This window comes from Prunus persica, chromosome G5 (genome assembly GCF_000346465.2).
Source record: "Prunus persica cultivar Lovell chromosome G5, Prunus_persica_NCBIv2, whole genome shotgun sequence".
Classification (NCBI taxonomy): domain Eukaryota; kingdom Viridiplantae; phylum Streptophyta; class Magnoliopsida; order Rosales; family Rosaceae; genus Prunus; species Prunus persica.
Window position 1 is genome coordinate 12,751,103 of NC_034013.1, and position 25,413 is coordinate 12,776,515.

Genomic DNA, 25,413 nt, shown 5'->3' on the forward strand with positions numbered 1-25,413 from the left:
CGACACACCGGTACCACAGAAGATCGTATTTATTTATCCAAATACAACACAAATATGCATAGACCATGCCCATGTAGCTCCACAATGTTACAGTTTAGATTGTGATGTCGCGATCCATACTAGACGTGAGTGGGATTAAGCCCGACTTAGAGTCGACTTAAAAGAAAGAACACAAATGAGTCCATATGCTTAAGTTAATAATAACTCCGGCGCTGCTGGAGGGGAAAAGCTCTGTGGGAGGTGGAGGGCGGAAAGGTCTGTGGGAGTGGAGGATGGTACTCTTTTTCTTCAAATTTTTTCAAAAAAAATAATTTTTTAAATAATTTAACTGAAAATTAGATGAAATTTAAACGGTAAGGGAGAAATTGGCGAAAAATAAAAGTTCATATCTTTAATTTTCTAAAACAAAAGATAGCTAGCAAATTAAAAATTAGATACAAATTCAAGGGTAAATTACTGATTTAATGACTACAAATGTTGTAAGTGTTAATTGACTCTGTTACACCTTTCAAATCTCCATTTTTCCGCTTCAATTATCTCCATCATCATTCGTCATGTCGTATTCAGTTTGATTATTTTCTCATTTTTCATTATTATTGTGTTTACTGTTTTCAGTGCACATCCTTTTCTACTATATAAAACTGTCAAGTAGCCTAATGACGAATGTTTTAAAGATCAATGGACTTTTAAGCATTTGTTAATTGCTAACTACTCATGGTGGGTAGGGAGTGCCCTTACCCAAGATCCATATATAACTAATCACTTTAATGCCTTGTTTAGTTTTAAGCCCACACAACTAGGCTCGGCCATTTGGATAAGGCTTTGGTTCGGTTGGGTTTGCTCCCAAGTTTGGGTTCTAGCAGTTACAACACTTGATGGTCAGCGATAGGCTTAGTTTCGCGAATGGAGATTAGTCGAGGTGGGCGCAAACTGGTCAAGACACATCATAATACTTACCAAAAAAAAAAAAAAAGATCAATGGACTTGGTGCTGCAAACACGCCTTTAGTCACAAGTAGCATGCTATCTTGTTTGCCATTTATTGGATTTGTGGTTGTGTTTTTTCAGAGAAGCAAACTAGAACTGAAGCTTCAGATTAGGAAAACAGGAAGAATACAACACAACACACGACCCACCACACTACTAGTCAATTGCAAGAAAACGACGTGGGACTAGAAGCAGCGCTGTCTGTCGTGAACATGATTTTCAAGATTTTTTTTTACGTGCGTTTCAACAAATGATTATGATACGGTGTTGTTCACAATTTTATTTTTATTTTCTCAACCCCTCTTCTTCTAGGAAATTAAATATTGAATATTCCTGCTTCATAATTTGTACTTTTTGTCTTCCCTCCATCCATTAGCCCATAGTTTTCCACTAAAAGAAGGTACTGCTGCTATCGTGACATTCAGCCAAGAGCTTGCCCCCTACTTGTAGCCATAAGTTTTCTGCCTAAACAAATGCGTGGAGCGTTGCTTGTCACTAGTATTTTTCTTTTTTAGATTGTTAAAGTACATGAGTGTTCACCACATATTGTTGGACAATATGATTTGTATTTCTCTTCTTAATGTTAAAATAAATTCGTAAATTTTATAATTTTCAAGACATCGTAGTAGAGTTGGATGGACCACATTATTTTTGTACACAAACTTTTGTGGCATCTAATCATCGCATAAATGTAAAATAAATTGAAGGGTTAAGAAAGTAATGAACTTCCAAATTCATGATGTGTCATCCGACTTGAATCGCCCACGAAAAGGTGCCCTACGTTCATTTCCTTAAGGAAGCTTCCCTTCCAAATTGGCAAAAAAAAAAAATACAATGGGATCTTCCCTAATTGCTGGCCCGTGCCTTTAGGACCCATCTTAGAATACGCAAGGTATTGGGAGGTCTCCACGTTTCCCAGATTCTTCACGAAAATCAAAGCATACAAGTTTTAACCAAAGGGTTCTCAATTTCACATGAAAAACATTTCTTTTGACTTCTGGGTTAAAGACTAATAGTAGGCTACGCAAGTCTTAAGCAACAGCAAAAAATAATTTAAAATTGAAACAGGGCTGGCAACCAAACCCATCACGTTGGGTGATTTGACCAAAAACAACTTGATAAATCCTTTCTTCTTAGGCAAATTTAAGAATTAATTAGCATATGATTATGATGAGTAAATGGCTGGCAAAATGTGTTTTATACAATTCCAAATAATTTAGTCCGCAAGCAAACCAATTTGCAACCGACAATTTACAATGAAATACAAACAAAGGCCAGACCTTGTGACATGTACTGGAATCTCGAAGATTCCTATGACCAGATTTTTAAGGAAAAGACGAGAGCTTCTCACTTGATAATTACGAGATTGAGAATATAAACACCAAACCCACCAAAAAAGTCTTCAACTTTGGAGAAGAAGAGACAAGAAAAAGGAAAGAAATTTGTCTCTGATTGAATTCTAATCACGGGCTTACAATTAATTAAGAACTCCGCGCCAACAATCATCTATGCGCTGTCACCAACGTCTCAATGAACCTCAACCCATCGAATCTCGGCTCGAATTTCTCCTTATCCGACGCCGTTTGACAGTTTTGTGCACCGTTCTTCACCGCCGCAGAAGAAACCCCCTAACCAAACACAATTAACATGTAGATTAGATTAAAGACGGGATTTTTACTCACTTTTCGTGAATCGAAGTTACACCGAAGCAGAGAAATGGGCAGATCCAATCACCAATTTCAATCTTCACAGAGAAAAATATATGAAAAATTTGCAGCATTCATGTACATACCTGGTTGGACGAAGACGACGTCGTAAGAGCCATGGTGGACGCGGCAACCACCGAAGCCACCAGTGTACCAGACGCCTTCATTTTGCGAACTCAACGAGAAGAGAAGAGACGAGAAGGGAAAGACCGTTGGTTCGGGGCTCCGAATAAACTATTCCAAGACAGATGGGCGAAATCCGACGAGGCTCGCCGGATCTCGACCCGAACTTTGCGATTTCCTTCTTCTCTGAATTTTTCGCTTGCAGAGCCTTTGGCTGGCGCTGTGGTGGGCCGTTATATATATATACGCGGGTAGCGGGCCTCCCTCAAACCGCATTTAACGGGGTTTAATTTTAAATTTAATTCCGCCTACGTGTCGAGATTCTCCTCCACGTTGGAGCGTTTTGACATGTCGAGTCAAACAGATGGACGGTTACGATTGTGTGGTGGTGATTTTGAAGGGTAGGTGATGAGCCTGGAGGTGCGTCCCGCAGAGAACTGAGGTGGGTGCACGGTTAGGTTGGGTGGGGGGAAGAGTAGGTTAGAGTGGTTCTTTCTTTGGTGGAACAAGGAAATATGCTTTATTGGGCCGTAAGATTCCAACGCTGGTGGGGCCCGCTGGCTTTGGAATGCGAGTTGTGGAGGGAAGAGGGAGGGGGTTTTAATAGGTTACGTTAGGTTCTATTTGTTTAAACTCGACGCCGTTTTGGTCAGTCTCTCCGCTCACGCATTGTTTTGTGGAGTATTTGAGTAACTCTTTTTTAATTTATTTTTTTTTTTATAGTAAATCCAAAAACAAAAACAATTACTATACTCACAAATCGTTTCTGACAACTTAAACGCACTTTTAGTACTATCAAATCTGTCCTAAAAAAAGAGGCCTATTATGTAACTGCTACAATCGTGTTTATCTTATGTACGATAGAGAATAGTGAATTTATCGATCTAATAGCTAAAACGATGTTCGCCTTAAATATGAATTTGTTAAAAATCTTTAAACGCACTTTGCCAATGAGAATAATAAGTCGAATGAGGAAAAAAAACAATATTATAGGAAATTGGTCAAGATTCTTCAACCCATTTTTGGTGTATCTTTGTGATAATGTTGTGGTCAAAATGGAATATGTGACCCTTCATCCCTAGATAATCTACCGACAATATGGTTGGAAGGGATATAAAAGATGAATCACTATAAAAAGCAAAGTCCTACTTGAAAGCAAAGGCAAAGAATTTCCAACACGACTTTTTACTAATTTGCTTAGGAAGGAAAAGCATGCAGTTGGCTTAAACTAGGAAAACAAAACCCTTCCTAAATTCACTAGGAATATTAAAATCCTAAACCCTCTGCCTATATATTAAGGCCAAAACAATCCTTGTGCTTATCCATAATCTTTTGTTCCTCAAAACCTAATCCTTAAGGTTGCTGTTTGTTTGACAACAATGTCTGTTTTCGGTGGATTTCTTGGAGGCATATGTGCTGATTATTTTGATGATGAATTTGGTTTGCCTCTGCCTAATTACAAGGCAAATAGCACCAAACCAAAGGATGCCGAGAATTCTGAAGCCGAGAAGGGAATTAATGAGATCAAGAATAAGTATAAGAATGTGGGCAGCAGCAGTTCATCGTCTAAACATAAAGCCTTGGCTGAGGAACCGCAAAGCGACGCACTTTCTTTTGCTCCTTCCTTTGATGGATTGTTCTGCTTTGAAACGCTAGTTTCCAAGTTCATCAAACCTACTTAGTATTTGTTCAGATGTTACTTACTTTGGCTAGTTGGGAGAGACAGTCAATTCATTCATACTGTTTTATGAGATTGTAAAGAAGTTTCAAACTTTCAATTGTGTTAAAACAATGCAATCTATTTTTTAATCACTGGTATGTGGCAAAGAAAAATCTTTTGTGGTATGGTATAATTGTTGTTTATGTTTACTTAGGTGGAATGGAGGATTCACAAAGTAGAGAAGTCATGAACAAGAGAGAGACGGAATGAATATGAGATCAACTACTTTTCCTAATCAATTTGAATTTTCATGTTGAGCAAGTACTTTCTGTTTAATATCTTTGTATTTGTGAACTGGAATAATTTCAAGACTCTTAGAGAAAATTAAGAATCAAAATTATTGCAATACCCATTACTTGCGATTTACGCATGCATAGTCTATGCCTACAAAAAATTTCACAGAATAAAGTGGAATTCCAATACTCATTACATACCAAGTGTGTGCATATCCTTATGTTCATAATATTACATACTTATAAGGAGTTGTGCTATTTTCCCAATTGTTAATTGGTTTTGGGGTAGAACCTCAACTTCCTTCATGGTATCAGAGTAGGTTAGCCCACGTGTGAAAGTCAAACAGTCACACTTACTCCAAGTCACCTAATATGAGTTGTTCACGTGATATGCTTGAAAATTCACCACACGTGCTAGAGCGTATGAGAATATAAAAGTAAAAAGTCTCACATTGAAAAATTAAGAAACCTAACAAGGAACAAAAACTTATAAGGAATTGAACTACTTATGTAATATAAGGCTATAAAGCAACTACGTTATGAAACCCATAATTGTTTTTTGGGTTAGTAATTGATGCGCTTTTGGGCCCAAATGAAGCTTAGAGGCCATCAATAAAAAGTGGAACACAAGGAAGGGAAAAAGAAGACTACGACTTGAAATAAGGATTTGTTTTCAAATATTAAAGTCATCACGCTAATAAGTTCGAAATTCTCAGACACCGATGAATATTTGTGTGTAAACATTCCTTCCCCAATCACTATCAAAAAATAATAATAAAGTCACTCATTCTTCAACCCTTTGAACAAAACCTACTACCAATCTGCTACACATACATGAATGAGGCCTTCTGAGGTTTCGTCATTCCCTTATCAAAAACTCCGATACCTCTCTCTCCAAAGTGGTCACTGGTCATCTTCGCTTCCTTCCATATTTATCCATGAGTTGACCCTTGACTCTTCAATAGTATCTAGTCTTGGCAGAAATAATTCTAGGCTGCGGCTCATCCTCTTCCCAAGCAACAACCAAGTCTGATTTTTATTGTCCCTTCTTTCCAAGACATATTCAATGATACTGGAAGAAGACCAAACCAAAGCGGACTAGATAGATAGATAGATATACATGCACATCATATTATATATTAATTCAATCAACTTCAATCAAGTGCGTGAATTGTGCAACCCAAGGTTGATATTTCACAAACAAACTTAATATACATGTACCAGCTTTTGTGCAAAGTTAATCTGTATTATATTTCAATTGCAGCAATTTCTTTCTTTATTGCCAAACCGAAGGGAAAGAGAGAAATTGTCTCGCCCTGGAAATTGGTAAATCTAGTCAAGTTGATCTCTTTATTTTTTTTATGTCGCAAGTTCAAATTTGATATTACTAATTTGCAAATCAATGTTCTTTTTTATTAGATTAAATCCCGCGTTAATAGAGATGTGAGTATTGTAACACATAAACTTGCTAGATTCCTTAAATCATGGGAAAAGGAGTTTCATAATTTCTTCCAATATATGCTTTATAATGTTTCTTCTTTCCAATAATAAACCGCCCCGTCTAAAAATAGAAAGAAAAAACGGAAGTCATTCTTTTTCTTGGCAAGTAATGTGCACACAATTTCCATGTCAAGATAGACCAAGTCAGAAGTGACTTCATTCCAAAGTAGCCGTCTTTAGAATCCTGAATTCTTCCTTGCCAAGTTGTGTCAGGCTCGTCTCCATACGCGGCGGTACAGAGCATCCAGCCTATTTCCCTTCACACGCATTCTTTAATCCAATCCAACAAGGAAAAGGCCAAAAACCTACCTCCTCTCTCTCGAACTTTCCATCTCTCTCCTCCAATCAACCCTATATATGCTTCAATTTCTTCCACAAACCCCCATCACCAAATCTCAATTTCTCTCTAAAAGTCTAAAACTTTCTGAATTCCGAGAATTGGGTTTTCGACTTTCGGTTCATCCGAGCAGTAAAACACCACACAACTTTTTCAATCAAACATCCCAAATTCACTCCAAAGTCTAAATCTTTTTCAATTTTAAGAATTGGGTTTTCGAGTTTTGGTTCATCTGAGCATTAAAACACAGAAAACTTCTACAAGTAACTATGAATTCCATGTTCAGTTCGTTTGATGCTTTGTGCGCTGAGTTTCTGGGCCAAAAGGTGAAGGCCTCCTTCCCTACCCAGCAGCAGCAGAAGAGTACTGGGGCTGTGGTGAAAAACAAGGCCTCAGTTTCAGATAATTTGAACAACAGGGAGGAGGCCTCCTTGCCTCAGCAAGCTCAGCCTGTGAAGAAGCAGCAGAGCCAGAAGGCACCGCCACGGTTCGCGCTAGAGTTAGATGGGCTCAACTGCTTTGAGACCCTCGTCTATCGTTAAAAACTACGACTGCCGCTGGAATTTTTAATCTCAAAAAATTGTTGTAAATGTTGATATAGGATATACTGCAATACAATTCTTTCAACTAATTTGCGGATCTTTTTGATGTGTTCATCCTTTATTTTACTTGTCCAACCAAAAACCATAGAATAGATATCCAATTGGAGTGAACCCCACGATCAAGAATTAAATACCTGAGAAATAAATAAAGAAAACTCCAAAATAAAGTGAAATAATTCTGAGATCACAATCTGGCATAGCCATCCATTCCTTTTTCCCAAGAAAGGGATATCTACTCTTGGGCCACCGACAACTAAAGGCTTATTTTTTATGAAGTGGGCCTAGTTTTTATTAAATTCTTGATGCCCTTTTCGGCCCAAATGAATTTTAGAGAGAGACCATCATTAACATTTGGAACGCAAGAAAAGGAAGTCACCTCTTTGTGGTTGGAGATTGGATGTCACAAGTGTAAATTTTTTAAGAAAAACGAAACAAAATGGTTAAGTTTTGGGTAGATTGCACATTTACAACATCAAATTTCATCAATTAATTTCGCCAAGTTTACGATTTGGACTAGATTGCATATCAGAACTACCAAAATCGAAATGATAAGAAGCCCACACTTCATTCATTCGCTCAAATACAGTTCAAAGTCTTCAAGGTTGAATAATACTTATAACAACCCTACATAGACTCCAATGCCTTCCATCTTCCTTCCATCTTCATCCATAAGTTGACCGTTGACTCTCCAATAGCAGTCTTTTGCCAAAATCCAAATTCAACTTGAGGTGGCAGCTACTCTTCTTCCCATGGAACAACCAAGAAGTCTGAATTGTCTTGTCTTGTCCCTTCTAGCTTTGCAATAAATTTTTGGGAGACTTTGGAAAAGCCCAAAGGAGAGAGAAAAATTTTAAAAGAAGCCAAAATGGACAAAATTGCCCTTATTTATTTTTTGATTTCCTAAGGAATCCTTTACATTTGCATGTCTTTGGTTTGAAAGTTGAGAGGTTTTTCTGTCTTTTTTGAAAAAGCTTTGGCTTTTTCCAAAAGTGAAAGTTTTTTTATGGGTAAAACCTAAATTTACTTAAATTTTTAATGTTATTGGAATGAGACTAATTAAGTCGACTAGATAGATATACATGCACATCATATTATATTAATTCTACTTCTTTGTGTTCAATTGTGAAATCCAAAGTTGTTATTTCTCAAACTTAATGTAAACTATACTTTTTTTTTTTTTTTTTTTACACAAAGACGATAGTGTTTTATTAATGAAGAGGAAAAAAACAAGTATAAAACAATCGGATTATGTTCTAAAGGATTAGACGAGTATTCCAAACTATATATATATATCAAATCATATCGTGTAATGTTTTTTTTTTTTATTACTATATAGATTTGTACGTTATGTACCTTTTGTGCTAAGTCCATTTTTGTATTATGTTTCAACTTGCAGCATTTTTTTAATCATCAAAAGGAGAAAAAGCAAAACACTTGTGTCACCTTATAAATTGATTATGCATATCATTAACATGTTGTGTGTAAGCAAAAGTAAATCTAGTCAAGTTGATCCCTTCATATGTTTTTTATTTATTTATTATGACTAGAACCTTGTCATGGCTTATGATAGTTGCTGTGGAACTTCCATAAATACAAAATTATATTCACCATTATTGTCCCATCTATAAGGAATTGACGGTGAAAATTCGTTTGTACATCATTTATGCAGACAAATTTGTACAGAAAGCTTTATTCTTTCTCACTAAACAAACATTTAATCACATGAACTAGTTGTTGACAATTAATCATCGGGCCCACTAATGACATGTCATTTATAAGAAACACTTTAATAATGGAGAAACTTGTATTTGGGTTATTATATTCATATTTGATGACGCTAAATATTATACGTCTTAGATTTACTCGTTTGCTTTATTTGTAAATTATGTTTTACAATTAAGAAGCTACTAATTTCATCGAAGATGCATTGTTAGGAAAGGAACATGCGTTGTGAAGTATATTCTTCTTTCCATTTCCTAAGATAAAAAGGAAAAAAACAAAGCAAATTTTTGGGCAAGTGTGATCAATTTGCATACAATTTTCCAAGTCAAGGTAATAGACTAAGTCACAAGAGGAGACACCAAGACTTGATTTCCAAGCAAATTCCACCCAACCTGGAGCCTTCTATACGCGGCTAGTACAGACTACAGAGCAACTAGGAAAAGCCCCACTTCCTCTCGAACTTTCCATCTCCTTTCCCCCAAAACCCTATATATTTCAATTTTCTGTACAAGTCCCTCATATCAAGTACCTTCTCTCTATTTTCTCTCTAAAGTCAAACTTTTTCAACTTCAAGAATTGGGTTTTCAAGTTTTGGTTCATCTGAGCTGTAAAACACAGAACTTGTACAAGCAGCCATGAATTCCGTGTTCAGTTCGTTTGATGCTTTCTTCTACGCTGAGTTTTTGGGACAGACGGTGAAGGCTTCCTTCCCTACACAGCAGCAGCAGAAGAGTACTGGGACTGTGCTGAACAACAAGGCATCAGTTGCAGATAATTTGAATGGTGCAAAGCAAGAGGGCAACAGGGAGGCCTCCATCTCCATGCCTCAACAAGCTCAGCCTGTGAAGAAGAAGCAGAGCCAGAAGGCACCGCCACGGTTCGCGCTGGAGTTGGATGGGCTCAACTGCTTTGAGACCATCGTCTATCATTAACAACTACAACAGTCTCTGGAATTTTAATCTCAGATATTCAGATTGTTACACAGAAAAAAAAAAAAAAAAAAAAAACATTTGTTGTAAACGTTGATATAGGATATATTACAATACAATTTTTTCCCCACATTTTGGATCAATATTGATTGATTTTTTTTTAATTGCTGAAATTAAATTTTGATTTGTTGCCCAGTTCATAAAATCAGGAATTGAAAACTGGGTTTTGGTTATAAATTGTGCAGCTTTGGCTTGCAGCCATTAAAGCAATTTTAACCTTAAAAACACTAAACCCAGAGGAGGAGGGAACAGAGTTTGAGCTCTAGGTGCTTGCAACCAAACTGTTTCTGTCAATATCATGTTAAGCCAATCCTTTGCATCAATTGCAAGATAGAGAAGCAAATGAAAACTCTGGAGGTCTCAAGAGCACTAGGTTTGAATAGAAACACTCTCCAAGTGGATAAGTTTCAGATAATCTTTCCAGAAGAAGACAATCAAAAACCAGGCACGACATCGTTTTGGACACACGTGTTACTCTTCTTTTAGCTTAACACAGAAAAAATGTCGGCAGAGAAATCCTATGAAATCATGTTTTTGGACACGTATATTTAATAATATCAGCAGAAAATCTTATTGAACAACATTTCATGTCTTCTTCAATTTCAGATTTGCATGATTGATAAAAAGCTGGCCAGCAAGGCTGTCTTTGAAATTGCAGATGGTGGCCTTTTCTCCACCAAGGAACCAGCTGTTAGAAAATGTTTTTGGAGATCCAAGGGCCAAAGTCCTATGATTTAACTTTGTGCTTTCTCACTCTGTGTGAACCAACAAAGAAATGGTTCGATTGAAAATATTTCAAGAAACCCAACTCAAAACTAGTTTTCAGGTTTTACTAATATGTTAAGATTTCATATGAGCGGATTCGCGGTTTACTAGCACTAGTGCCGATATTATCGATAACTTAACCACTTACACAATCTGATGAGTATAAAATTATATACAAAATGCCTCAATATTATTAGTAGTGAAACTACTCATTATATCTTGTATTTATTTTATAAAGCCTTTGAGGTGGGACTTCAAATAATTAGCCTTTATGTTTCCACTCTGCCTTTTCCCTAGCAAAATCGTGCTCTCAGCCAAGAATGTTGAGTTTTTTACGAGGACATTGGGCGGCTGTCTATATGAAAGGGGCTCATAACTCAATTATCGATTGCTTTGGGTCCAAGTAATTTGATTTTGATACTAGGTCAACTCAAACACAAGAACCGTCAAAACAGAGAATAGCCGACTTTATGGAAGTCAGTGTTAATGGTGTGAACTAACCCCTAGCCCCTAACTTCGATGATTTGTGGGTGCTGACTGATGGGCCACGTGCATATAGAATTCCACACGTCTTTGAGGACCCAAAGACGCAACTTTACAAGGTTCAGGCTCCCAGCAGTAGTAGACAAGTGGCTGATTGTGATTGGTCACTTGTTTCCCCACGAACCCAGATGAACTTTTAACAACCTCCCTATTTTCTGAAAAATGGAGGGGTCCATATCTACTACCATCATGATCTCATCCCAGCCTAACATTTAACAATATGCTTAGCTTAACAACATGCAGTTTTTTAAATTATCAGAAACTGATCTGCATGTGTGTGTTTTCCCTTTGCCTTAGAACATAATCTATCAGTTCACCTACATTCTGTGCTCCCATGTTTTGATTGAGGCCAGGCATCAATCAAGCTATGTCAACTGCCACTCAAGTTTGTATGCAAAACTATAAAGCAACTCAAACTCAATAAATTGAAAGAAAGAAAATGAGCATTAAAAGAACCTGAATGTTACTGTTATTCTTGCAGCACAAGATCCCTTAATGACATTTCCAACTTTAATGAATACAGCTATACGATCTCTCCTCTTTTCCCAGTCATTTCTTTGTTCTCATCTCTCTTTTGGCTGGGGCTCTACAATTAAAGCTATACTCATAGCTCAAAGAAAAAAAAGGGCAAAGAATACCACCTCCAATCCTCTCAAAAAGGGGCTAGTGCTGAGATTCATCATTTGGCAACTCCTCACTTCACTTTACAGTAACATTAGCTGGCGTCTCCGGAATGAAGCGACAACTATTTCCAATCACAACTTCCGACCAATGTTTGCGAACCTTCGGGCCACTCCAAATATAACTGCCTTAGTCAAGAGCCCCCGGTCAAGGCTACATGCGAGGGCAATAGCCCCACCGACAACTAGAAGCTTAGGTATGCTCTTGCCTTCTGGTTTCTTCTCCGATGAACCTGATTTTTCAATTGCCATGGTGTCACTAGTGCTGTTTTCCACTGATCTCAAGTAGTCTGCACTGACTTTGGTGTTGATCTGAGCCATGTAAGCACACCGTGAAAGTGGGGCTTTAGAGGATCTCTCCTTCTGATATACTCGCAAGCCAGGTTCAATTTTTTTAACAGCTCCCCACATACCTTGCCGGACTCCAAGTTTTGCAATTTCCCAAGGAATACCCATATCTTCATGATGAAACAGTAAAACCTCACATGCAGTAAGCTGGCCATCCCCTCTCTTTGATTCAACTGGTTCATACCCAACACAGAGAAATCTTAGTGATTGTTCCCAAGACCACAATTCAGATAAGAAAGCAATACAAATATTTAAATTTTAAAGCAAGAAAATTAAACTGCCAATTATACATCATAGAAAAGAAAGATCCTTCATTTAGGAAGCTTGGCAGTTTTTTTTGGTGCCCCTTTATTCTTTAAGAAACCAAAACCACTTTGTATATCTTTCAAAATCACATAATTAAGATGCATGGTAAGACTTCCATACCTGCACGAATGCACCAACTTGAATAGTACAAATCAACACGTCTAGGTTTGTCGCGCCTTGGCACAGAAGAGCAAGGTACTCCCTGAAACACGTAAAATATGCCAACAGGTTATTTCCTGGTAATCTCTGCTTACACACAAAATAAACTCAAATTGCTTGAGAAATGAAAGAACTGCAATATCTCATAAGACATTTTCAAATCCACAAATGCTATACTACTAAACTATTTAGAGTCAGAAATTACTATATTGAATGGAAATCCGCATATATCTTAGTGCTTCAACTATTCATAACTACAATAACCTTTACATACCAAATCTAACCAAACTAATACATTTTAGTTATCATTAATTCGCACTAGACATGTAGCCTTGGCAAGAAAACAATGAAATTGGAACCTAAAGGAATCCTTTTCATAATTTTTTTCCTCCAAAATAGGCTACAACAGATTCTCTATGTGACTAAATAGAAAATTTATCTGTGAGGTTCCTCTTCATACCTTTGTTACACAGTAGTATGACCGTCCTGATTCCCAAATGCGGCGCCCTATCAAGTATTCTCTGTCGCTACAAAAGAATGGGAACTGTACCCAAAACAAAGAAAGAAAAAAACAATGTAAGTCATAAGCCAATGCAACCAGGACAATTCAATAAGCAAAGAGAAAAAAAACAAGTAAACACTATTCTCACCTTGCGCACCCAGTGCACTAACATGGTTCCAGTAGTGGGGCATTCTTCTAAAGTAGAAGCATATATAAGCATGTCATCCCACTTCGATCGAAACTCATCATCCCAAAAGAAATCCCTCAGTTGCTCTGGTGTAGCATCCTCATATATAGTACTACTGCGGTATTGTGGAGGTCCAGTCTAGAACACACAAATGAAATCCAGTCAGTTAACCTCACCAACCAGTACATATAAGCAAAACAAGACCATGTATCTGACAGCCACAGTTAGTTGTATCAGAAACTAAATGAGAAGATTGAAAGACCTCAATTATCCAATAAAGCGAAAAGTAAAGATAGCTACCTCGGGATCTCTACGCCAAGCTTGATAGCGCATGGTTGGGGTGGACCGATCCATCATATGAATCCAAGCAGGACCTCCATCTTTCTCCTCAACCAGCTGACATATGTGCCGTAAATCCTGATTGGTCACAAGACCGGATTTTTCTCTTTCATTCTGTGAGGAACTGCCATAGCATAATATTTACTCATTAAGCTGAAGCTCTTAGAAGTTAAAAATGACCCAAATCCCAAATTTAACACATTAACCACTTAGGAAAGTTGTGAATTGAACACATTAAACACCAAACTATGAAAACCTTAGGTAAACCCAAGTTGTGAAATTGGTCAAAAATACATGGGAAAGTCAACAAACCTGAAATCAGGATTGGTGGTAGGTGGCATGGAAAGAGCCTCCTTTTGATTCCTATCATCGGCGGCCCAAGGAAGGTAACTGGGCAGCAGAAATCTCAATGAACTCAAGCTGGGAATAGGACCAAAACACGTGGATGATGTCTGTGACGATGAGGAAGACTCCTTTTGTTTGGAGATTGGGCAATCCAACAAGTCTCTGCCAACCAAGCTCGCCCATTTTGGCTTCCATGCCCACCCAACAAAAACCCCAACAATCACAGCAATCCAAAGAGGGGTTATGAACATCATAAGCTCGCCCAAGACTTCAACAATTGTGGGTCTCCGAAAAATATCCAGAAAAGCCGAAACCAAAGCCATTATCGACCCGAAACCAAAAAAACCCAGAAATTGAAAAAAGAAAAAAAGAGAAAAACCCCTCGATTGAATCGGATACTGGTATGCGTTAAGCACAGCGATTACTCGAGGGTTTCAGAGAGGCAGAGAGAGAAAGAAGACAACTGATAACAAAACCCCAAGACCCAACAAGGAGAAAGAAATATAATAGAAATATAAATAAAGAAAATATAATAATAAACTAAAGGGATAGGAGGAGGAGGAGGAGGAAGCGGAGAACGATGAGATATAGATATGGTTATTGCAGGGAGTGAGCAGTGGAAGAAGAAGACAAAGGAAAGCTGCGAGCTTTGGATAAGATTTCTGAGATAAGAGGCAGAGAGATGCGTTGCCGAGATTACCACAGGACCAGCCCCAGAGAGAGGCTTGTTTTCTTATGGTTTTGGTATTGTTTTTTGGCCAATGGCTTCAACCAAAATGTTTAATTTTTGGGTTTTTGAGGGTAAACAATAAAAAGAAGAGCCAAAGGGAAGGCCTCTCTGACTCTTCTGAGTAAGTGAGTTTTAGTGAATGTGAAAAAAAAATAGGGTGTGATTTGAGAAATCTGTGTTGGTGTTTATTAATGCATGGTTTGGAGAGGCCTTTTGTGTTCAATTGGGCAATCCCCCAATCCATCTTTATATACCTTGGTTTGGCTTTTTCTATGGTTGCCGCGTTTTCTCGTTTATCACGTTCTCTGACTTGGATTTTTCTATTCTCCATTTTTCTTTATTACTCATGTTGGCTAAACAGAAACCATGTGTAATTTGTTTGTTTTTATTTTTTCCCCCTTTTTCTTTTGTCCAAATTTTATTTTCATTTTTAAAATTACTCGTGAATGTGCGGCTAATAATGCATCAACACTCACAATTTTCGTACCCACGTGTGTGGCTGACTAAGTGTATCAAAATTCTTAGATTTTGAGATTGAGAATATGGGATCATGATAATACTACTATTTAGGCCCTTATCTATATATTGTTATTGTGCGGTTCAAGATTAGATAATAGATTCTATTAGGTAATAATCATCGGCAGTTATTTTAGTTGTAAATTATCATCCTAAACTTATACTCATAACAACTCTTATCTACTAATCAAATGATAAATGTAGGTTAGGGTTGGTCTCTGATTAGGTTTAACAGAACAAATACATAACCACATAATCCAAACAAAAACAATGTCCTCTCTAGTTAGAACTTAGTAGAGTAGCAAGTAATCCCATTGAAACAAAAATGCTACCCACAAAGGGACAAGGAACACTTTATTTTTCTTTTATTTTTTAGGTTAGGAGCACTAGTTATTTCTGGTAGATAGAACCAGGAACACTAATCAATATTTTAGGTTAGAAGAGCGGTAGATAGAATGTGCCTAGTTTATTATTCTTCGTTCTAATTCTAAAAGCAGAAAATAAACATCTAAAAGAGAGGCTAGTGATGGATGGCTTAGACACCGTTGGATATGAAATAAAGCAACATTCAAGCATTTGAATTTTGACTGAATGCATTCTTTGGATTGATCAAACGGACGCGTCTAAACCATGCTGCAACTTTCTGACTAGCAATTGAAATTGACCTCAATACTTTAATTAAAATGGTGGAGTTTTTGCAATTACTCCAATGGACATACACACACTTGGCTATAGTCTTAGTGCGATGAGGGTAATACAGTCAATTCATATACCATATTGTTTGGTCAAATTGAATGGAATATTTCAACAATTTGGCCTAAGCCTAATATAATTCAATTAAATCACAACTGGATTGTTGCCATAATAAGAAACATAATATGACTGTCACACACACGTCAACATAGTGTAATTAATTTATTCATATTATAACATATATATTTATATATTAATGCTAAATCATATATCTATGAAATATAACTCGTCCTATTCATCTATATTATAACATCTGAATTAATAACACTTCGTAACCGTGTGACAACCACTATTTAAAAATTCTACATAATTATATGCATGGTCGTCCCTCATATTTTGTTCTCATTTGCCAAACTTTTGACAATTTTGCAATATGGGTCATGTGTAGTAATTTTTTCGCTACGTAGAATTTAAAAACACATAATCAACCTTAATATAGTCAAATTACACCATATAATTCAACTTTAACTTAGTCAAATTACAAATCACAGAGTTACAATGAGCATGTGAACAGAACAGAGTTTTGTAGGTACAGGTCAATGGAGCAAGGTTGCTTGAAATATTGTCCAAAGATATCGGCTATAAGAACACAATCATACAATATCATGCTGCAATGAAACCGACCACAGTCGATCACGTACAGCATGTTTTCGTCATGTAACTTATTTTATTTGGCGAGTAGTTTTTTTTTAGTGGGACACTTCAAGGTGTGTAGTGGATCGCCTTTTTGACCTCCGACTTATATATTTTTAGCTCCTTGAGCTCCATGATGGTTATGTTTGAAGAATAGACGAGTCTTTTTAGTCAATTACAATTATTCTCATATTACTCTAGTACAAACCTAGATATAACTCCAAGAATGCAAAGAACTAATTAAGGGTTTGTTTGAGACTCTTGTAGGGTTAAAATCGTTTTCTTACAATCAAAGAAGTTTATGATCATTTTGGAAGTGCTTTTTGAGTTATAAAAGCGTTTTTTTTCCTTTAATTTTTAAAAGAGAAAGCAAACTTGAGTTTTTAATTTAGGTTTCAACATGTTTCTAATAAAAACGCTTATAAAGTGCTTCCTAGCTATAAAAACAATCTCAAACGAATCTCTAAGGGGTTGTTTGATATTGGATTTAAATCTAACTTTTTAAACTCAAAAATAGAATTTGAGTCAAAATTCAAAAGATATGTTTGGTGGTATACCTAATTTTGAAAACCTAAACTCAAAAACAACAAAGTACTTTTTTCTTTTTTTTTTTGGCGAAACAAAACACCCAAGTACTTGAAAACAGAAGGAAAAAAAAATGTTTTTTTAGATTTTTTTTCTTTTCAAAATTGTTTTCGAGTTGCATACTAAACAAGTTTTTGAATTTTAAAATATAAATTTTATAACTCCTTATTTTTAAAGTTTTTGAGTTACCGATCACCTTTTTCAATTGTTCGAGAAGAAAGAACATGTATACCTTTCCATTAACTCACTCAACATGCTCAAAGTGTCAATTTTTGGACCCCATTACTTAAAAACTAGGGTTTTAAAACCCTAAACTTATGATGTGAATCCAAAGTTAAACCACTTTACACTTGAGGAGGAGGATCATTTGGTGTACTTGACTAAATTACCAAGCTAACGGTGATATGATGGTCCATCAGAATCATTTTACACTACATAAGATTTGGGGAAATCCCATCGGATGTGATAGTTGATCTGCCGCAAATGTATTTCGGCTGCCACATGCACCGACCCCATTCTTCAAACCACACACTCCCTTCCCCGTCCAATTTAACCTCAGCAATAATTACTTCATTCAAATAGATTTGAAGAGAAATTTTCTCCTTTTGAACATTTTTTTGTGCTGTGGAAATTTAAATTATTGAGGCGTTGAGTACATGTTTGTTTGAATATGTTGTTTGAAATTGATATTCCAACAACCTAATGTTAGATAAGATGGGATTGCTTGATGTTTGGAACTTTAAATAATTACACACAAGGAATGCAACATCATGTGCTCCACAGTTTACACGCACAGTCCAAAAGAAAAGGATGATTTACACGTGTAGGTTTGAATTTCATGCTTGAGCACCAATGTGATTTGATTAGTCTTTATAGTAGAGGCACAAAGTCCACGAGCCTATTATTGCCACAATTGATGAAGCCTAGCAGAAAATTTTGATGTCTACTTAGGATGTTATGTTGATATCTCAAACCAATCTCACACTATCAACCGGAAAAAACTAAAATGCATGTTAATGTGTAATTAGCTTGAGATATCGTCAACTGAGATTCGAATGGAGTAAACTTCTTGTTGGGCTCCGACTAGTTGCTTGTTTGCATAAAAAGAGGTATTTTGTAAGACTTTTTGGGGCCAAATGCGGATGCACGCATAGCCAACACACCCTATGGCGAGGCCTGTTTAAAGAGTAATTCATAGTATCAAACTTGGATTCTTCATCTAACCCGACTCGAGATTATATGTGCAACGATTAAATTAATGATATACCAACTGTCCCGGGGCATAAATAATTAGCAAAAATGGGGCAGATGGTGTGTTTAACCAATTTTCTGTTAATGCATACACATTTACATTACAATCAAAGTGAGGACAAGTTTTAGAAACTAGTGTGCCAAATGGCTTCATCACCCTCCCCACATCGCTGGTGCACCTCCTCCATTCTCTCCACTGATTTGCATATGCCACTGCAGCTCCAGTCAAATGATGCAGCACAAGGGTTTCCTGCTTGAGCTTTCCACTCACATTCTAGAGAGAAGAGATAGAGAGAGTTTAGAGTAACATACAGCAGAGAGTTTAATAATCTCTAAAATCGACTAATAATAATGTGATCTTTAGTTAGAAGCTACGCTTGCAAAATGCCTCAGTTTTCATAAGAAGTTTTTCAGATGAGTTTTAATGGCCAAGGAGATATTGCTTCTCAATAAAACTACTAACTGATTCTAAAGAAGCTAACAGTTTAATTCACTGAAAATCATATTTCCCAGCACCTACCAGGAGGAGTCCCACAGCAAAGGCTTCTTTCATCAATGTGCTCAACATCAAGACCAATAAACCAAGAACCCAAAGAGACATCTTCATTTGCATATCTGTGAAGTATGTGCCTAGAGAGGGGAAAAAAAACAATTAATGACATTTTCAAGATATATAACAAGAACAAAATGCAGAAACTGTCATGTGCGTATAAGAGAGGACTTACCTATGTACTGAAATGTAAGTTGCCAAATCTTTGGAAATTGCGTATATTTGACCCGTTGCATGACGAAAATACTTATTTCCCTCCTCTCCAAATTTCCAATATTCCGGTTCATGGTACTTGACCCCCCTATCAGAAAGGTACAGATGAAGAATGATGAACATTAATAAAACCAGAGAGATGCAAAATATTTGGCTGCTTACTTATTTGCCAGGACAGGTCCAGACTTCATGCAACCAATATATGTACGAGGTTTTGATCTATGACGGGCCAAAGTAGAACCAACCATTCCTGTCAAATGATGAGACTTGAAGTTAATTTATTGCCCCCGAATTTGCATCAATTTTTTGCCCCCGAATTTCCATAGCAGAAACAGCTGCATTAGAAAACATATACACTAACCAAGATTTATGTGCACATCATCATCAACTTTAATATAGAAGTCAGCATCCCACTTAGCGACAGCTGCCGCAAAATAGATTTGGGTTTTTGATGACAATTCGTGATATCCTTCTATATGGTTCTGCAGACATACAATGGTAACACTGGATAAGGTCCACACAAGTGATTTCAACTTTGAACCAAAGGACAACTTAAACTTAAAACAACTAAAAAAAGCCCACCAAAGGGTTTAAGAATTTTGTTCCTTTGATTGGTTCCCAAGACAATATATCTGCATCAAGCATTGCATGAGTCTCCAAATGACTGACTGGAGATAACAGGTTACTTGGTCCTAGGCACTCAGTTACTTACCAGTCGCAAAAAATCCTTATGCTTCTCATCTTCCGCGTCAATGGCTCGATCCAAGACGCCACCTGGAGTTGCACTGAGCACAAAAAATGAACCCGTAAATTTTGTCAAACTTTTCATTCTGAAGTAACCAGTTTATTAAGCTAGTCACTTGCAATGTAGAGCAAGCCTACCTGTGTCCAATAACAAACCGCATTATAATTCCCTTTTCTGTCTCCAACTTCTTTAACTCGTCCCCTGGAAAAGTGCCCAAAAAAAAAATCTTTTCATTCTTATTAGCAGCTACTAATTTTTAATGCGAGAGAATGGATACTGAGTTTTTGGATTTCAACCTTGGGGCATCCACGTTTCCCTGATTGACTCCCTTCGTTTTCGACTGCTGAAGGCAGTCATGATTCCCATGACAAAAAAAACCTTCTGGCGCTCTTTCAATGGCTCGCTTCCTGTTTTTGTAACCACTGGAGATCCTTCACCCTTGTCAGCTTTGGAAGCTCTAGCTGCCGCTAGCTGAACCTCCAATGAGGAGATTGTCTTATCTAATGCCCTGAAAACATGTAGCATAAATGTATCCATATGATGAACCAGCTTCAGTTATACAATAACATACCAAAAAATGTGTATAATTACAATATAAATATAATTAAGGACATGGGAAGTTACATGATCACATCATGTGTTTGTGAGACTTGAAAAAGGATGTCTCCCGCCCGGTCAGCTGCCTCCTGTTGTAGCATAGATAAATTATTAATTTGTATTACCACAGAAATGGGGCTAATGAATATATGGATCTAGTAACTTGGAACTTGCCTTCTTCTCACAATTAACATTGAGATGCAGAGCTCTTAATTGACGTTTCTCCAGTGATGAAGCCTCCTCGTCAATTTTTTCTGGGTCAGGAACACCCCATAACCTGCAAGATAAACATGAGCAACTGACCGATACTTATGTAGAAAGAATAATATGGACTAGACAATTATATTATCCTCCTCAATTCATACAAAAACAATATACAGAACATATACATCGTATAATATAGAAGAAACATATGTTTGCCTCTTAGCCTAGCCATAAATTAATATATCTCTTAGCCTTAGCTCTTGGTTTAAGCTCTTTAAATTTTGTTCCTATTACATTCGTTTGATACAACTTCCTTTCCTCACATTCTACATATCAACTCACTCACTACTTTATGGTAGTTTAAACCAAAGTATTATTGGGTGCATATTGGTATTGAAGTTGTTCTCATTTGTAATCTTCACGTCCCTTTTACAACACTAAAAGAAACTATTATGACCAGAATTTACTTCTTCAAGTAAAAAAAGTTTCAGTACAATGTGAATCTATGATTGAAACCAAGTCACCACGCACGAGTTCATCTAAACATCAACTTATCCAAGACTACGGTCCAACATTTAGGATAGCCAGCCTATCACCGACAACCCCATTTGCTAGAAATAGCAATATTGAACCTTCTCAACTGGCAGCCATTAATTTGTTTACCACCCCATCAAGGAGTTAACTTTCGAAAACCATTTGCCCAGTGCCTGGTCTTCAACTAACAATCGATCAGCAAGCTCCCCAATTTCTACTCAACTAAAAAATGAACTTTCCAAGCAAATGAGCTCTCAATATCACGGGAAACTCATTATCCAATCAGACTAAACCTCTCAGACTCAGAGTCCAAAGCTAAACATCACTGAATCTACTGTGTACCACACTAAAAAGGCAGGAGATCGCAACAGGTATAATTCCTTTACAGTATAGTATCATATATCAGCAAGAGACTTATTTGAATTTGCTAACTCAAGTATCTCTATATTAAGACAAGTTGTTTATTACCCATTAGTCCAATGGTTACATAAAGACAGCAAAAGTGAAAACTTTGAATCCAGAAACCAGAGGATCATTTACAAACCGCAGCAAAAGCGTCTAAAAAGAAGGGTCAGTTGCAGCAAACAACATAAAGAATGAAAATTTACAAACCACACTAGAATGAGAAGCAAATCTAGAAGCTCCTCAGCACAAGATCTTAGACATTTTGCAACAAGAGAGAGAGAGAGAGAGAGAGAGAGAGAGAGAGAAACCTGTTGACAACAAGAACACCCAAGAAGAAGCTGGCAATGCAAAAGAGAGAGACCCATCTGGCGGAGACTCCATTGCCAACCTTGTGAGGTCTGCTCAGACCCATTTGATTCAAAAAGGCTTCAGCTTTAAGGAACCTTCCTTTTGCTCAAGTGGGGTTATGCTTATGGGCGTGGAGGGAGCGTTACAAAGAAGATATAAGCAACCCCATTAGAGAAAGAGCACCAGTATCTGCACAGACAGCAACAAAATCATGTCCTGAAATAGAACCACATTTGAAAAGGAAAGCAAATTGATGGAGTTAAGGTAAGGCCACGCACCGTAAAGGTGATATTTTTCACTTAATTTTCACCAGCTTTGCCTTTCTTAAATCAATCAAACTCCCATTCGGTGAGATGGGCTACCTAGTAATTATGTATGTTCCGTTTCTTTGTGTTCAGTAATCTGTCACGGGGAAATATTTAAATATTTTGAAAATGACAAAAGCCATGGCAGCTTTAACTGCCAATAATACCCCTTTATTCTTAAGCAATGGATTGATCGGCATTCGCCACTTTCTGCGCGCCTGCCTCTCTGTTTTTCTATCGTTTTCTTTTTCTTTTTATTTCCTGCATACTTGAGTTTTTGTTACATAAAGACTAAACTGGAACCTCATAGATTTATGTACTTGTGATGAAGCTATGTTATGTTCTGTCGCCCACACACAAATAAATAAGTTTTGATTGTGGCACTGTTAGGGTTAAAAATTTGAACAAATACATGTGTGTGCAACTGATCTTAGCAAAATTGTAGTTTATAAAATCATAGCGGTTTTTAGCATACCCCTGATTAGTCTTCTTGCTTGTATGGGTTGTTTTACCCCATCTTATCCGGCCATGAATAGTGAATTAGTGACAGAGATCATGTTTATGTAACAAAAATCAAAGTTGGGGTCTCGATGCACATAGGGTGTAGTGTTTCACGCAACAATCACGAAACATTTTAGGACTTATATTGAATTTCTTGGCAGTAATCAACATTTTTTTAACACCAATTTGGTACTGCATAAAAGTACAAAACTCACTTTTGACATGAAACAAAAATTTCAGGTAGATTTGGCCCTTGGAGTCGTTGGGACGATTTGTCTAAATCAAATTCTATTGGAATGATCCAATCAAATTTGGACTCTAATAAATCATTTTTGATAATTGATTTAACAATGTTATTTGATCATTTTATGCAACCAAATTGACATCGTTTTAGTTTTGTCTTCGTTTATTTTGTTTCACCATATGACAAATACACGTTTTTCATTATGGAAATGTAAATTACACAACTGAGAATATGCACTCAGTTGAACTAGTTGACAAAGTTAAAATTATCCATTTACTTTGGTAGGCAACTTTTTCATTGCTCGGATTTTTGGCCCGCAACTAATTGATACACACGCATATATAGTTATTCTCTTATCTGGATGTTCGCACGCGTTATTATCGTGTGGGTGCCATTGTAAACAGAGAAGTAGTAGAAAATACATGACATCCATACGATAATAACATCCACATAAAAGAATTTATGTATATATAAATCAAGAACTCTATTTAAGGATATATTTATAGAATTTTGTAGAATATTAATGTTATGATTTATGGGAAATTTGCATAAAAGCATTTTCATCGTTGACCTGCATGTTTGGGCATGTTCTGAAAGAAAACTTGATACTTTCTTGTTTTTTTTTTTTTTTCCTTGCCAATAAAAAACGCTTGATGCTTGATAGCTCATAGCTCAACATTGTATTCCGCTTTCTTATTTTCATTTATGGTAATTAATAAAGGGGCTTTTCTTATTAGGTTATCTGTCAAACATGAGGTGAGGTGGATTAATAACACATGCAAACATGATTATACTTAATAATTATTATAGTTTATGGACAAAATATTTTATAAGAAAGCATTGTATAAAACTGAGAACTTTCATTTTGCAACAACATTTCCAGCTAAAAAGAATGCCTTTATTGCAAATCACAAAATTCCATTTCAATGAATAATAGTACTCCCCTCCAATTTAGGAGAAGACGTAAACACTTTATGAAGCCAAATAGGGCAGTTTGGTCCCATGCAAAAGCCATAAATTGGTACCCATTTTTTCTGTGAAAGAATTCAAAAATATAAAAGCTGGAAAAAGGTAGGTTGGTGAATGGTGATAGAAAATATGACATGAAGCAGAGGATAATATAGTCCATTTCATGCCAGGGTGTCAAATCAGAGAGGCACAGAGAGATGGAGAAGAGACGACGTGAATACATGATGAAGTGAAGGACACACTTAATTTAGTATAGCGTGGTAGAGTAGTAGCAGGCAGGCACCCTCCTCCCTTCACGGGTCCTGATTGCATGCCATGACCTCTCATTTTGACTGGTCCCCACTACCACTTTTTTTTTTAATGTTTTCAACTTTCTTTAGTTTCTGATATGAGTAATTTTAGCAGTTCATCAGATCAAGTGTTGGATTTTGTTTTTGTTCTGTTCTGTTTTGTTTTCTGGTTTTTAAATCCAATGCTGCAATTTGAGGCAAATTTAAGCTTTGAATATGTGAGCTCAAGTGTCTTAGTTGACTGTGTTTGAAGGTTGTTTTTCATGTCTTCATAATGTCAGGCTCAGATTCTGCAGAAGAAAATAAACAAGCCTATAAAGTTGTTGAACTTGTCAGTTGTGTTGGGTGGATGTTGTCCTAACTTAATTAAGCTTTGTTTCTGTCGCTACTTTCAGTTCTCAAATAACCAATTTGAGATCTGAAACTGGTGACACAAATTTGATGGTTGGCTACAAAATCTTAGGCAGCCAAATGTTCATAGATGTTATAGAACAATATGCAGCAGAAAACCAAATCATGTTTGTTTTGCTACCAATGTAGGATCAAATTCAAAACATATGCATCATGAAACACAAACAGTTAAACACTACTCAATGTAATATAAGAACAGGATCAACGAGCTTGTTTTCATCTGTTCATAGATTTTGCAATATTAATGGGTCCCATTGAACTATGTAGTTGAGATATACAGTGGGGAACAGCCAATGATTCTTTTAGGTAAATCAGAATCAGAAATGCAGTAAATCCCCATGAACGTTTGACCACCTGAACAAAAATTATGCTCCAAATTAACTTTTGGGTTATTTTTCTGTACTGCAGTAGCTTTGTCACAGTAATTTGGCAATGTGGAGCTTTTTACAGATGATCATCTTCCTCCAATGGACAAGATAGATAAGTATGGTGGTTTAGGTTTGACGCCTAGTCTCTGATTGTAGCAAAAGTCTGGTC

At 36.7% G+C, this 25,413-nt stretch overlaps 2 protein-coding genes and 2 long non-coding RNA genes across 5 annotated transcripts; 1 reads left to right on the forward strand and 3 right to left on the reverse strand.

Annotated features, from left to right (window-relative positions):
* On the reverse strand, window positions 2,155–3,046 carry LOC18778088. The gene is made up of 2 exons (XR_002271540.1): window positions 2,779–3,046; window positions 2,155–2,614 (listed from the first exon to the last, which is right to left on the reverse strand). It is a non-coding gene; the product is annotated as an uncharacterized LOC18778088 (long non-coding RNA).
* On the forward strand, window positions 9,316–10,031 carry LOC18778034. Its single transcript, XR_002271624.1, has one exon. It is a non-coding gene; the product is annotated as an uncharacterized LOC18778034 (long non-coding RNA).
* Window positions 11,629–15,042, reverse strand: LOC18776945. The gene is made up of 6 exons (XM_007209136.2): window positions 14,060–15,042; window positions 13,709–13,871; window positions 13,370–13,546; window positions 13,180–13,263; window positions 12,681–12,762; window positions 11,629–12,427 (listed from the first exon to the last, which is right to left on the reverse strand). The coding sequence occupies exons 1-6, from the start codon at window positions 14,413–14,415 to the stop codon at window positions 11,982–11,984; spliced, it is 1,308 nt and encodes a 435-aa protein (XP_007209198.2). The 5' UTR covers window positions 14,416–15,042; the 3' UTR covers window positions 11,629–11,981.
* On the reverse strand, window positions 18,545–22,532 carry LOC18776071 (beta-1,6-galactosyltransferase GALT31A). Of its 2 annotated transcripts, XM_020563332.1 has the most exons (12): window positions 22,435–22,532; window positions 22,117–22,345; window positions 20,840–20,942; window positions 20,693–20,754; window positions 20,365–20,576; window positions 20,206–20,269; window positions 20,036–20,108; window positions 19,685–19,805; window positions 19,486–19,573; window positions 19,286–19,411; window positions 19,081–19,190; window positions 18,545–18,834 (listed from the first exon to the last, which is right to left on the reverse strand). In XM_020563332.1, the coding sequence occupies exons 2-12, from the start codon at window positions 22,218–22,220 to the stop codon at window positions 18,686–18,688; spliced, it is 1,212 nt and encodes a 403-aa protein (XP_020418921.1). In that variant the 5' UTR covers window positions 22,221–22,345; window positions 22,435–22,532; the 3' UTR covers window positions 18,545–18,685. The 2 variants fall into 2 exon arrangements, with proteins under 2 accessions (XP_020418921.1, XP_007209207.1); XM_007209145.2 differs by having other exon boundaries at window positions 22,117–22,524.

What these genes read in the sequence shown, in the direction of transcription:
- LOC18776945 (XM_007209136.2), bottom strand. Translation starts at nt 14,415, where the DNA reads ATGGCTTTGGTTTCGGCTTTTCTGGATATTTTTCGGAGACCCACAATT. An exon ending in ACCACCAATCCTGATTTCAG is followed by an intron (nt 13,872 to 14,059) that starts GTTTGTTGACTT and finishes ATGCTATGGCAG; the next exon opens with TTCCTCACAGAATGAAAGAG. An exon ending in CTTGGCGTAGAGATCCCGAG is followed by an intron (nt 13,547 to 13,708) that starts GTAGCTATCTTT and finishes TGTGTGTTCTAG; the next exon opens with ACTGGACCTCCACAATACCG.
- LOC18776071 (XM_020563332.1), bottom strand. Translation starts at nt 22,220, where the DNA reads ATGGGTCTGAGCAGACCTCACAAGGTTGGCAATGGAGTCTCCGCCAGA. An exon ending in ACTTACATTTCAGTACATAG is followed by an intron (nt 19,191 to 19,285) that starts GTAAGTCCTCTC and finishes TCCCCTCTCTAG; the next exon opens with GCACATACTTCACAGATATG. An exon ending in TTGCTGTGGGACTCCTCCTG is followed by an intron (nt 18,835 to 19,080) that starts GTAGGTGCTGGG and finishes TCTTCTCTCTAG; the next exon opens with AATGTGAGTGGAAAGCTCAA.